This window comes from Emys orbicularis, chromosome 11, assembly GCF_028017835.1.
Source record: "Emys orbicularis isolate rEmyOrb1 chromosome 11, rEmyOrb1.hap1, whole genome shotgun sequence".
In the NCBI taxonomy this organism is placed as follows: Eukaryota; Metazoa; Chordata; order Testudines; family Emydidae; genus Emys; species Emys orbicularis.
In genome coordinates this window covers 28,089,765-28,104,025 of record NC_088693.1, presented here as the reverse complement: position 1 = coordinate 28,104,025, position 14,261 = coordinate 28,089,765, and the positions used below count along the sequence as shown (strand labels likewise).

The 14,261-nt window shown below is 42.4% G+C and overlaps 1 protein-coding gene across 3 annotated transcripts in view; it reads right to left on the bottom strand.

The window, feature by feature from the left end:
• Positions 1–14,261, bottom strand: part of FMNL2 (formin like 2) — a 272,362-nt gene that overhangs the window by 84,734 nt on the left and 173,367 nt on the right. For all 3 annotated transcript variants that reach the window (XM_065413183.1, XM_065413185.1, XM_065413184.1), the window contains exons 5-6: positions 9,661–9,744; positions 6,059–6,211 (exon numbers count right to left, since the gene is read on the bottom strand). In XM_065413183.1, the coding sequence (XP_065269255.1) occupies positions 6,059–6,211; positions 9,661–9,744 (237 nt within the window). The remainder of the gene's footprint in view (positions 1–6,058; positions 6,212–9,660; positions 9,745–14,261) is intronic.

Genomic DNA, 14,261 nt, shown 5'->3' with positions numbered 1-14,261 from the left:
ATGCATGCTCCTGTAGTTTATAATAGTTTTGACAGTTAGACATTAAAAGGGCGGGGGGGGGAGGTCATCTGTGGCTGGGCTACTTTGTTTTTATACTTGTGCTGATGTCTGCTGTTTGAATGTCTGACCCAATATTTCCAAATTTGTTACACTGCATCCATATGGAAAAAGCCGGTTTGAGGGAAAGGAAAATTGTTGCTGATTATACATTACAGCCAAGGTTCCCCAGTCTCATCTAGTCCTCATCTAGATTTAATAACAGACCACTTCAGTACTAGTGCAATCATTTCTTTACTTTTATTGAATTTACTAAGAATGTGTTAATGAGTTTAGTTCTTGTGAAAGGTGCTGAGCTGACACCTTCAGAGACTGGAGAGCTCTATTTGCCATAGATGAGGTACAGCACAGATCCCCACATCTGTCATCTAGACAGCCTGGAGACCTTAGTGGTTGAGAGACTAGTTCAGTCTCCATGCCCATGCTTCTCCAGTAACACTGCCAAGAAGAGCTGCCAAGGGAACTTATTGCTCAGCACTTTGCAGGATTGAACCCTAAGCAGTCAAACTGATAAGCAAGTCTAACATTTACAAGCCATTCATGCAGCTTCTACAGACTCTTCATGGACAACTATAAAACACCTGTGCAACAAACTCATGTATATAAAGTGAATGACGGCCCCAGTTCAGCAAAGTATTTAAAGACATGTCTAACACATTGACTTCAGTGGGACTACTTATGTGCTTAAAATTAGGCATGTGCTTAAGTGCCTTGGTGAATGAGGCCTATTGCACTGTACTGTTATTCAGCTTTCCCAGTCCCACCTATCTAGATTAGGGTTATACTGCCACCCGTGACCATGAGGGTCTTCACGTAAAATCAATAATAATAAAGCAAGTCCCTAGTGGACTTCATGGAGTCACTGGCACTTCTCTATTTCTGGGGTCAAAACTCTGCTTGGGGTAGAGTTTTTTTTTGGGGGGGAGGGGGAAGTAGGGATTTAGGGATAGAAGGGGGTGTCAATGTTGTGTCGTTCTGATGTTGGTAAGACTCTGGATTCACCTGATTCCCTCTGGTTCCATAACTAGATCCCCTTGACTGACAGATAATGAGCTTACACTCTACAAAAGGCAGGGAAGGATGCTCCCAAAAAGGGGAGGCTTAGAAAATATTTTAAAATGGCAGCACCCACAAACATTGAAATAACTGAGGCCTATCAGCATCTCCACTCTAGCTGGGCCATAAACATTTGCTCCAGGTGGAACAGAATGTATGTTATTCTTGATCCAAGAACAACTTTTTTCCCCCCATGTACCATTTTTAAACAAGGAAAAGAACTCTTCCAGTTGTTTCAAAGTTGCAGATGTACAGGCCCATGAATAGTGATTGAGTTAAATTTGGAGACTAAATTCAATCATCAGAACATGGGATACAGGGATTTTAGTCCTGTTCTAAGTGCAAATTTGAATGAAAACTGATTCTGAGGGAACCTTATCACCTCCAAAATATATACATATGCATACATACAAAAATAAAATATATTCAGGATACAGTCAACTCCTGACGTTCTTACTTCTTTTTAACTCAGGAAAGTTTCCATAGATTCCTATGATAGAAATGAAGTTTGTCTGAGTACAACCCAAGTAAAGACCTCAGTATTTGGCCTATTCAGCATACACACAATACATAATGGAGAGGGGTGCTCAAGAATTTGTATTGGCTTAAATTTGAAATGAGAGCATGACTCTCAAGTGGGAGTAATGCTGTCATCCCAGTTAAGTGACAATAAAATCCCTAAAGCACCACTCTCTATCAGATATTTCAGGTAAGCCACATACATTTCTTATTCTGCCCCCAATTTTGTGTTTTCTGTCCCCAGTCTTGCTACACTCTTTCCTCTTTAAAATATACTAGTTGCTATGGAAACAGTTATGAGACTGGAATTAGGCAGAATTTGACTAAGCGCTGCAGAAAGTCAATTAAAGTAACAACTTGAAAAGTGATGGATAATCTTGGCCATGCACAAGACAGGGACAAACAAATGGATAGAAAGACAAGGACAACATTATCAACTATGAGGGATTTACAACAGGGATAAATTTGGCCTATACCAGTGGAGGGCAGAATTTGGTCCTACACCTACTTCACAACATTGTTTGGTTTTTATTAAAACTAAACATAACGACAATCCAGGACCCTATGGGAATGTCTACACTGCAATAAAAGACCTGCGGCATGGCTGCAGCTGGCCCAGGTCAGCTGACTTGGGCTCACAAGGCTCGGGCTGCAGTTCAGACTCTGAAACCCTGCAAGCGGGAAGGGTCTCACAGCCAGGGGCTCCAGCCCAAATCCAAATGCCTACACTGAAATTTTACAGCCTCGCAGCCTAAGCTCTGAGAGTCTGAGTCAGCTGACCCAGGCCCTGAGACTCAGTGCCGCAGGTTTTTTACCACAGTGTAGACATACCCTAATAGCTTCAGCTAAGCTTTGAAGACCTATACAAGTTAAACATGGTTAGTAATAATTCAAGCCCTTGGAACAGGTGTAATCCAAGATGCCTGCCATTTTACAGAAATAATAATAAAAATGATTGTAAAGAAATTGACATAAGTCAGGTGCTGCTGATTTGCACAGCAAAATGTCTGTTTCAGAAAAAAAAAAAACTTTTTTCTGTTGTGGTCAAAGACATCCACGCAGTGATTTTAGTTCAAAGACTCAAGCCTGAGGCCAGTTTATTGACATACATACCAGTGCACTGGGGTGCAGTCCGAAGACTGACACCCCGAGGGCCGCACGCAGACGGCTTATATTTCGTCAAACCGCAAGCAAAGTACAAACAATACGTCATGAATTAAGAAATTGGGGTTGGGGTCAGCGCCCCCCCCCCCCCACCCGGTACCCTCCTCATTATTTCCCAAGAGTTGGGTGTTTATTTGGGTAGAGGGGCGCTTGGTGGTTTTCCCTAGGGGTGGTACTTGGCACCAGTTTGGGTACATTTCTCGGCAAGGCACATGTTATTTTCCGGGGGTTTTCGGTTAAGGGTGAAGGGGGGTTACCATGAGATGCCTAAAGAAGATCTATGATTGGCTAATATTGCAGATAGCTGGAATTGGAAAGTTTGCAGATAGCTACAACTGCAAGAGTGATCAGCTCTTTGCAAAAGCAATTTCTTAATGTATTTCATAAACTTGCAGTTATTATATTGCTAAAGCAGTTTGCATTGTTCCTTCCCCCTCCCTCCTCTGGCCATTACCCTTGACCGAGTTTGGCAGAGAACTGTGTTATTCAGTCTTGCTCAGGCTTGGGCCTGTACCGCTCTGTGTAAGGGCAGTCAGCATAACAGATCTCTGTTGGAGGGTTTATTCCGGGGCCTTCAGATTCACAGCTCTGGCTATTAAAAAGAAGGCCCCCCCTGTTCTATTTCCCCACATTTCTAATTAAAAAGGCTTTGAAAGTTAGTTTATTTCCCTAAAATGCAGCTTTCCTGTAAAAAAAAAAAAAGGTGCATCGTTTAGGATGAAGCGCCCGGAATACAGCAACTGGAGAGGGGCTTTGGGATCCTACTTGGTTATAGTCCTACAGTGTTTTCAGATGCAACTGAAATAAGCTTTTATTACGTATCATTACGTGGCCAAATCCTGAAGTCCTCAATCAGATAAAACTCTCCTTAGGTCCAAGTACAAATAAGTCAGAGTTTGAGCCGATGTTGTTCTTACTATTACTATTAATAATACTAAATTATGCAATACTATAAACAACAACTATGGCTTTGCGGTGTATGTATAAATCTTATAAAACTATTCACATGAAAACAACTGTTTGTTTCAAAAGGGGGGAGGGATAGCTCAGTGGTTTGAGCATTAGCCTGCTAAACCCAGGGTTGGGAGTTCAATCCTTGAGGGGGCCACTTAGGGATCTAGGGCAAAATCAGTATTTGGTCCTGCTAGTGAAGGCAGGGGGCTGGACTCAATAACCTTTCGAGGTCCCTTCCAGTTCTAGGAGATAGGATATCTCCATTTATTTATTAAATACAACTTTCAAATTTATTTTTTCTTTTTACAACCCACTCTACAGAACCAAACTACACTTTGAAATATGAATTATAATGTGATAACTGCACATTTTGGAAGCTGGGAACCCCCACTTTTGGCATAGTGCCTCACCTAAGACATGTGGTTATCATATTATAAAACATGAGCAGCAGTTAAATACCCTGCTACCATGTACTACGCAGCTCTCCTGGGTGTAACCTTACACCTGTGACTTACGAGATTTTCCGGCTTGAAGCCTCACCAGCAGAGTGTAAACTGAAGCCGCTCCAGAGACAGTTGGGTGAAAAGCAGCTCTGGCGGCGTTTGAACTGAAGTTGTTCAGGCAGAGAAACCGATCTGATGGCATTTTGAAAGATGGATGAGAGTGGATGAGGAAAAGGTAAGGAATGAAGGATAGGAGGAGGAGATTTGGAAAAGGGAGAAGAGGAGACAGGAAGGATGCACAGGAGGAGGAGGTGATATGGAAAAGAAGAGGAGGAGGAGGAGGAGGAAAGAGGGGATATGTGAAAGAGGAAAGAAGGATGGAAGGAAACGAGAGGAAAGGAAGAGAAAAAATGTAAGCAACATGTAATGCACACCTGAATTATGCATTCCTGGTATACTCGTCACACACACCTCCCAGTGACAAAGAACAGGACTAGAATCCACCTAAAATAACATTCTTGAATGATAAATACCAGACTCTGAATTAAATGCCTATACTAAAATCCTTTTGCAGTCCACAAGTAGCATAAGGGGGTGTGTCATATTGGCCTTCTCAGGGGTACCAGGCACAGTGACAGTACCTTTTAGAGGAGATTAAAATGACCCACTCTAATAATTCAGTGCATCAATTGGAATAAAAAAGATTTCTCCTGTGCTACATTTTCAAGAAAACCCTGTCCCCTGGGCCAACTTGATTTCACTTCATTTTACAATTCTGTGTATTCTCAGCAAGGGTTGTGTCCAGCTCCAAGTCTCTACTTTTCTCCTTTTAGCCTTCTGAAATCCTTGAATTAAATCTTCTAGACTTCAGATCCATTCCAACTGCTGCTGTAGCTTGAAGTGCATCCATTTATCCCTTGATCTGGGACTAAGAAAGCCCAACCTAGCAGTACTTGGCAAGTCAAATGTGAACTTCAAGTGGAAGATCTAGAATAAATTACTAAATACTTGGTGGTTCCAAGTTTCTTTATCCTCTCAATAGCTGATATTAACCAGAAATATCCTAAAGGGGCCAAACAACTGAAAACCACAGACCATTAATTTCCGTCTGCCATATTGAATTGCTGACACAACTGACTATATATTGGTACCCTAAAGTTGCTGTTCATTATGTTGAGTAACATTAAAAAGTATCCATGTAGCACAAACGTATATAAAATAGTCACCATCTATGCTTTCTTCAGCGGTTATCCTGTCAGATATCACAAACTAAATAGGGTGAATATGTGTTCAATTCCTGAATGGGAGACCTCAAAGCAAAATTCAGAGTGCTGCCAGAGGTGATGGTGATATTGCAACAGGGAAATGGTCTTCCCTTTGATACAGTGCTCCTGCATGATGTTCAGGGGGCAATGTGCTGTTGGAGATACTGCATTTTGGATGAGATGTTAGATATGAAGGCCTGGCCATTTGTGGTCATTAAAGACCCCTTGGCACTGTCTGCAAGAGAAGAGATTGCACCCAGTGTGCTAGCTACATTCTAATTTGAATAATTACATTATTCAATTGCTTCAATTACTCTGCCATTGAAAATGGACGATATATTCCTCTCTTAATCCCCTCAACTGTTGCGTAGAGCTGCTGGGTGTTGTTAAGTTACTGCTTCATTCCACCTGAAAGTTGGTTGCATTTCAGTGCAAAGTGTTTTGTTTCCTACGTATGTCGAATCTGTACAGGTCTTAGGGATGAAAGGTGTTCTACAAATGCAAATTATTATTATTATAACTTTAAAACCAACATGATCCTCCTCACTCAGGCACCCACATTTCTAAGGTAGTTCCTACTCCCTGATTAAATGGCCTTACCGTAGAGTAGAATGCCTGCCAGAGCGGGAAATGCTATTGCCAACTGGCGAGGGTAAGTTACTTCCTCTATGCAGGTCTTCAATGGAACGGCTCCAAGGTTTGGATTTATCCATTGAGTTTTCCACATTGTTCTCCAAGCTTTCAAAGTCAAAACTGAAAGGAAATAGAAATTCCAATGTAGGCTTACACAAAAAAAGATGTACATAGCTTTTTTTCCTTCCTGTTAAACATCTGCAGATTTACTAGGTCCCAACAGATTACAAGAAAAAACTAAAAAAACAACGCAAAACAATTTCCCTTCAGCTGGAACACAGTGCTAGATTCAAGTACATTTTGCAGCAAATCTGGAACTTGACAAAAGGAGAAATGAGCAACACAGGGATATAATTTAAGAAGAATCAAACAGCCATGAATTAATCTTATTTCAGTGTAAAAAAATACAACATTGACTGATTTGCTGATGACTAACAGCCTTGGAGAATGGAGGGGGAAGCTCAAAGCTGTCTTAATTTTATTTTAATAAATCAATACATGGTGTGGCTATTAATTTAATTTCATCAATCAATATGTGACTGAGCATTTATACTGGCTTGTTGGCCAAGGCTAATCTTGAACCATATGTAATACATTACCAAAATCATTATAGATTTTCTTGATTTTTGACTCCTTACCCACTTTGTTGCCATTTAAAGCAAGAGTTGGTTGTTCCTCTTACATTTTTTGAGGTTATTACTTACGTTTACCATGTTAGAGGGGGGGAAAAAACTCTGGCACGTTAACTTGCTTCCACTTATACAATTTTAGGAACAAAATCTTTAAAACAAGCTGTGTGCAGTTTTTCCAGTGTTAGTAATATTTTAAAATATATAATTTTCCTTAATTAATTTTATTATAATTCCACCAAAAGTCTCATTTCTTTTCAATGGTAATATATATACACATGTATTCAATCTAAAAATAAAACTTTGGCTCCACTTAGCTAGAGTTTGCATGTACAATACAGTATGCAGCTCTATCTTTTCTTAACACATTCATTTCATATAAGAAGTTATATGTACAATGTAATTAGGGTTGGCATATTTCAATTTTTATTTTTTTACCATTTTGACAGAGATCAATTCTAAGGATTTTCTTCTATTTTTATTGATTTAAATTTTCCTATTTGCACAAAATTATGAGTTTTAAGCATTTTAAAACAATATTTTATCTATTTAAATTTTCACAGTTGCAGGAAAATAGGGGAGGGGTCAGACAATAATTATTTTATGACACTGGACATTGATATTCAAAAACATAAAGCTTTATAACTGTTAATGCACAAATTCACAACATCCCATGACAATATACACAAAGTAAATATCCTTAAATCAAACTCTAATAAGTTCTCAAGCAGCAATTTTATCACTTTGCCTATTTGTAAATTCAGATTCTTACTGATGGATTTTGTTTTTGTTGGTTTGTGTGCATACAACGAAATCGACACTTACCAACACTTACCTTCAAAAATCTAATCCTTCCAAGCCTAAATATAATGAAGTTAAACCCTGTGAGTACGTGAGAACATAAATTACCTCCATTTCAGTCAATGAGGATACAATGATTTACATTGGCCCATAATAATTTTTTCCAAGTTTGCATTGTTTTAATACAGAATAAATAACAATATATTTGGAAGTGTTGTCTAGTGGTAAGGTCAGACAACTGGGAACCAGGACTCCTTTTTTATTCCTAGTTTTGCCATTGACTTCCTGAGTGGTCTTTTAATAGATATTCTCTTTCTTGAAATCTACCTATCCATAAAAGGGATCTGATTATACCTACCCAGCTTTACAAGAGTATTGTGAGAATTAGTTTATGTGAGTACCGTATATACTCGATCATAAGCTGGTTCGTTTATAAGCCGACACCCCCCCCCCCCAAGATGGATAAGTAAAAATGGAAAATTTTTATAACCCATTCATAAACCGACCCTATAATTCAGGGGTCAGCAAACTTTGGCTCCCAGCCCATCAGGATAAGCCGCTGGGGGGCCGAGATGGTTTGTTTACCTCGAGCGTCCGCAGGCACGGAGGTAAACCTAAGTAAACAAAGTGTCCTGGCGCCAGCTGCTTACCCTGACGGGCCGGGACAACAACTGGTGGGGACATTTTGGGGGGGGGAGAAGCTGGGAGTCAGGGGAGCAACCCCTGTGACCACCCCCCACATGACCCTACCCCTAGCCTGGGACCCCCACACTCTCCCCATCCCATCCCATCCCTTCCCATCTGGGGAGGGCCAGGGGAGGATTTCTCTGGCCTGGCTGGAGCTGCTCCGGCAGGCTGGGCAGCGCGGCCCCAGCCTGCTCCGGCGGGCCAGACCGGGCAGCGCGGCCGCAGCATGTTCCAGCGGGCTGGGCCGGGCGGCACGGCCACAGCCTGCACTGGGGGTGGGGCCAAGCCGCACGGCTGCAGCCTGCCAGCCCCGGAGCTGCAGCTGCTTCGGAGGCTGGGGGGAGAGCAGCGTGGCCAGAAGCGAAGAGACTCTGGCCCTGCCTCTTCCCTTCTGCTGGCTGTGCTGCCTCTCCTTGCTCCCTCTGTTAGGGGGAGGGGCTGTGTCCCATCTTTCCCTCTCTATACCGGTTCATAAGCCGACCCCCTTCTCTGGTGCATCCCTTTTTTACTAAAAAAAGTCGGTTTATGAACAAGTATATACGGTATTTTGCTTTGAACTTCGTAGGAATTATTTTATCATAATACAACATGGCTGAAAAAATTGTCTGGGTGTACTTAGTTCAACCTTGCCTATATAAAGTTATTGATTAATATTTAAGAATATAATGTCCACTACATGATTTTATTATATTTGAGGGAAGGAACACAAACAGTGGGATCTAAAAGAAGCTTTTGGAAAGGAAGGCAAAAAATTGGCCATTTTTCTTAGGCCAATATCTGGATGTAATGCTAAATTTATTCATTCTTTATTGTATTTTGTCCCACTCAAAGGAGATCAAGCTAAAACAGATGTGACTAATCTTTAAAAAAAACTGCTCTGACCAGTGGTGGATTAGACACTGGGCCAACGGGGCCTGTGCCCAGGGCCACCGCCAATTGGGGGCCCCCCAGAAAAATGGGCACATCTGCATCCCGCCCTGCTCCACCCACCTGGTGCTCCTGCCGGGGAGTAGGGTTGGGGTATGGGGGTATTGCCCTGCTCTGCCAACCCAGCACTCCTGCCAGGAAGCAGGGGAGGACCCCTCACCCGGGGAGGGGAGGCAGGAGGGATTGCAGGCGGATGGGGTGGGGAGGGGCCCCTACTTGCTCTGGCTCATGGCCACACAAACCCCTAATCCGCCTCTGGCTCAGACTGCATAAATATATAAGCAATTTTTTTTGTTTTCCTTCTCTTTGCAATATACTCTGATCTAACATTTGGGATCTAATTTTGCCATTTGCTCTGGTTCTAAGGAACCTACATAATTTTGTGACAAGTTATTGCAATGGAAACAACTTTACAGGAATAGCACAGCATCTGACTAGATATTACTCTCTCTGCCAGTCTATCTATATTGCACTATGTTGTTTTGTTTTGCGAACCCTGGTGAAGAAAAGCCATGTTTTACTTACGTGACTGCGTACTGTGCAAATGACAAATATTCCACCAGAACATCCAGGCCTTTGTTTTCTTCATTCAAAAACTCCCTGACCCATCTGTTAGAAAAATCATTAGAGATCAGTGCATTTGATTGTTCAGTACAGAGGCATGTCTGACGAAATTCTTGTTTCAGTCAATCTACAAAAACATCCATTGTGTGAAAAGAAATATATTGAGCAAAAGCTTTTCATTTCTCACTCAAGAAGCAAGGGTTCAAAAATATACTTTTATGTGTGGAAACAAACACCTCCGCAGCATCACAAATAAGAAAACATTCTCTACCATTAATATCTATACCACGCACACTTTGCACTGCTCAGGAAAACCTACACAGATATATTGCTATTCTTTTTCTTTTTAATAAAGAAACCTGGTTCTGGTAAGTGGTGCCCATTTCCCCATAACAATTAAGTTCCTGTTGAAAGGTCCAGTATAATTTGGAGTAGTTAGTAGACACGTACCATGACGACACTACCAATGAAGCTAAAGCTTCCTTCCAAACCCACATTCATCTCCTTTCTAGCACAGCAAGCTGCACAAACCACAGAACCAGCCAATACTAGAGCAGCATTTATGGGCTTCTTGAAACGCTACAGTCATATGAATTGGCTTCATTTTTTCCATTTAGTGATCTTTCAAGAAGGCAACAAAAAAGCTAAGGAATAATAACATCAATGATGTACTTCATACCTCTTTAAAAATAAGTTTTCCTTCTCATATTAATATGATCACATTTTTAAAAAAAGCTTTAACCTGTTAAAGTAAATTCAAGCCCCTAAAGCAGAGCCGTGCAAAATATTTACAAGAAAATTTGAAATCCTGCAAAATCTAACTGGTTATTATTGGAAAAGTGAAAAATTCAGGGCTAGTTTGCCAAGGTATGAGAATCTGGACCCAGTTTTGAGCAAACCCAAGGGGTGGACAATGAGTGGAGATTTGGCTTAATCCCACATACCTCCTCAATAAACCAACCAGCATAGCAAAGTATTTATCAGTAGCAGATTATTTACCCCTGGAATAAATTGAGAGCCAGAGAGTGAATTATGACACAGAGTTACAATTCCCTCCCTGGTCTGCTCTTGGGGCAGTGCATTTGTGTGTTACTCTTCACTCAGGGCAGATTGTAAATTTATTTTTTTTACAGCCTTGAGTTATTCTTTAGGCCTTATGTTTTAGAGCATACTGTTTACGTTGTAGAATAAACATCTTGGTATGTATATTACTCCTGTGGGCATTCTGCACAAAAAAATTAAAAATTCAGCGCACAATATTTTAAAATTCTGCACATTTTATTTGTCAAAATAACACTATTTAATCACGCCAGTTTCAATTATTTTGGTAATTTATTTCAAAATACCTGTCAGCAAGTATGTCTATAACAATACAGACACACAAAAATTCCCTGAGGAGTAGAGAGTTAAAGAAATCCCTCTGGCAACCCAGTTCCTGTTTCTCTTGCCCAGAGCCCAGCCGGGGGGGGGGGGGGAGGGCGCAAACACCCACAACCTCCTCCAGCGCCAAGCCCCGGGCCCCCCCCCCCAGTCTAGATACCTGCAACCCCCCCAAGCCCAGCTGCGGGGCCCTCTGGCCCAGAGCCCAGCCACAGGGCCCCCCCCAGTCCAGATGCCCACAGCCCCCCCCCCCCCCCCCCAGCCAGCCATGGGTGCCTCCCCTAGCCCAGACACCCACCCACTCCCCCCAGAGCCCAGGGATCCAGAGGGAGAAACAGCCTGATGCACGGAGATTCCTGTGCGCCACCCTCTCCTTTCCTCAGGGCATGCTGGGAACTGCAGTGGCCAGGATCCCTCTAGCTCCCTCCCCCCAGCAGTCTCTTCTATGTGTGAGGTAGGCTCTGCAGGGCCAGCGGCCCCTAGTGGTGGCTAGCAGCACTGCAGCCCATATCTGTGGGGGAAAGGAAATTCTTCGCGCATGTTCTGAATTGCGCAGTGGTGCAGAATTCCCCCAGGAGTAGTATATGATATACATTTTGCCACACATATCTTTCATCCAGTTGACTGAAGGAAAACATGCATTTTGGAAATTGTACTGATTTTGTAAGACTACATGTATTATTTACAAAATATGCCATAATGGTTCCTTTTGGAAATCTGTGATATGTCATAAATTTGTATTTGAGAATGACACAGCCTGGATGCTTTTGGACTCTAGTGGGAAATTATTTATTCTAGAAAAGGGGAGAAATAAAGCAGGAAACACAGCAAGGACTCAGGAGATGGAGTGCGCTTAGATGTTTGCCACATATCAAGAGTGTTCAAGTGTTTCAAAATAGTGCTATATATGTATCTAAGATGGGAAACTATTATAAAACACACAGTTCACACTGTATTGGCATCTATATATTCATTCAAGTACTAAGATGTTGGAGCAGATTCTGTTCTTAGTTACACCATGTAAATATGGAGCAGCTCCACTGGGGACACTTAATTTTCTGCAGTACTTTACTTCTATTAGCATAAAGAGTTTTCTCTTTCACCTCTCCATGCAACCCACAGTGATTTCATTTTCTCTGCAGCTATTTAGCAGCTCCCAATCCCAAAGTATCAGCGGATATGGCTGCATTTCCCACAGATTTGTTTTACCTTTTAAAGCAAATCTCAGCCCTTGGGACCCCTCTCAGCACCCATGTTCTATACCGGGGTTGGCAACGTTTGGCACGCGGCTCGCCAGGGTAAGCACCCTGGCGGGCCGGGCCAGTTTTATTTACCTGCTGACGCGGCAGGTTCGGCCGATCGCGGCCCCCACTGGCCGCGGTTCGCCGTCCCGGGCCAATGGGGGCGGCGGGAAGCCGCGGCCAGCACATCGCTCGCCCGCGCCGCTTCTCGCTGCCCCCATTGGCCCGGGACGGCGAACCGCGGCCAGTGGGGGCCGTGATCGGCCGAACCTGCCGCGTCAGCAGGTAAATAAAACTGGCTCGGCCCGCCAGGGTGCTTACCCTGGCGAGCCGCGTGCCGAACGTTGTCGACCCCTGTTCTATACCTTAAGAAGCTCTTAGCATAGCTATAGTCAGAAACTATTATCTTCCAAAAGAAGTGTCATCATTCAGCCAATAGTGAGGCCATGGCCAGCCAACACTAGCATTAAGAGTCAAAAAAGCAAAAGCGGCTTTTATAATTCTTCTCTTCCCCCAGGTTGATCTGAGTTTACCTCAGAAAAATTAAAGGGTCATTCTGTAAAACAGACTTTCCTTAATGATGCCACTTATTCAACTTTATCCTCCGAGATAAAGTTGTCTTGTAGTGATGATGTGATATATGTGCAATATCCCAAGAGACTTTGGGATAGTGTCAGTGTTCTGTAGGCCCTGCTTAAGGGATTGAGAACAGCCCTGATGAAAACTGAGAGCACTCTATTAAACTGAGAAAGGTGCCATGCCAAGCCCCCACTGCTAGTCATTACAACGGAAAGGACACTTCTCTCAACTCCCATCCCAAATTGCTTACAATTAACCATAAAAAACTATGCAAAAACAAACCAACTATTTTATCCAGGCAGAAAATAAGACTTGCTACACCTCTCCCACCACAGAGGCAGGGCCTCAGACTTCTACCAAAACACCAAAAGGCTGTAACTCCCAGCAGTGCTGATGTCTGGATTCGATTCTATGGACAATCACATGGAAACAACTCTTTCACATTTTCAAATCTTGTAAGAAGGAACATGTCAAGAATTTCTACACAAAAACATAGGCTATGCATTATGATACTCCTTGTCTCTTACAGTCTGCCAGAGAAGCACATAGGATTATTATATATTAATTTCCAGTAGCACCCATAATATGCTCAAAACCTAGTGACCCCAAAAAGACCCCTTCCTAAAGAAGCTTACAATCTTGTACAGGGGGGAGAGGGGAAACTATCACCTTTAGAAGGATTTTCTTCTAAAGAACCCATTTATCAGGTAAAGTCAGCCTTGGGTGACTTACTTACTTTACACTGTGTGGCAACAGCCACATATCACCACTCTGATGTTATCAAAAAATTGCACACATTTTAGCCATAGTCAGCCATGGACTTTCACTTCCACTGAAAATTCCATGGAAAAAAAATTGTCCACAACATTTTGTAGCTTGTACTTTAGCTGCTGACAAACTGCTACGATCGCTTACAGATTGCATTGGCTTACTCTGGCAGATTCATCCTGAAACTTTGCAATCCTGCCAACATGGTATTAGAAATGATGGTCTCACTTCAGTATTTGATGGTCAATTTCACTTCATTTCTGTAATGTTTCAGAAAGTCTTTTGACATTTTGTGGAAATCCCGGACATGCACTGTCCTACTGTATTTCATCACAGCCGGTTGCCAACTGCAGTTTTGGCTCTTAAAGACTGGAATCTTGATTTTAATCCATGATAATCTGAGGCTGTTGCTTGCTCCCATATTTAGTCTCTGGGATTTAGCAGCACACCACAACATACCATGGAACAGACATACAGCTCTCATGTAGCTAAGCCAACAACTATTCCAGGCCCATGTAAGGAAAGAGGCCCATTGGAAAGACATCACAAAGACTGTGCTCACAATGTTTACTGAGACTACTGCCATCACCCCGG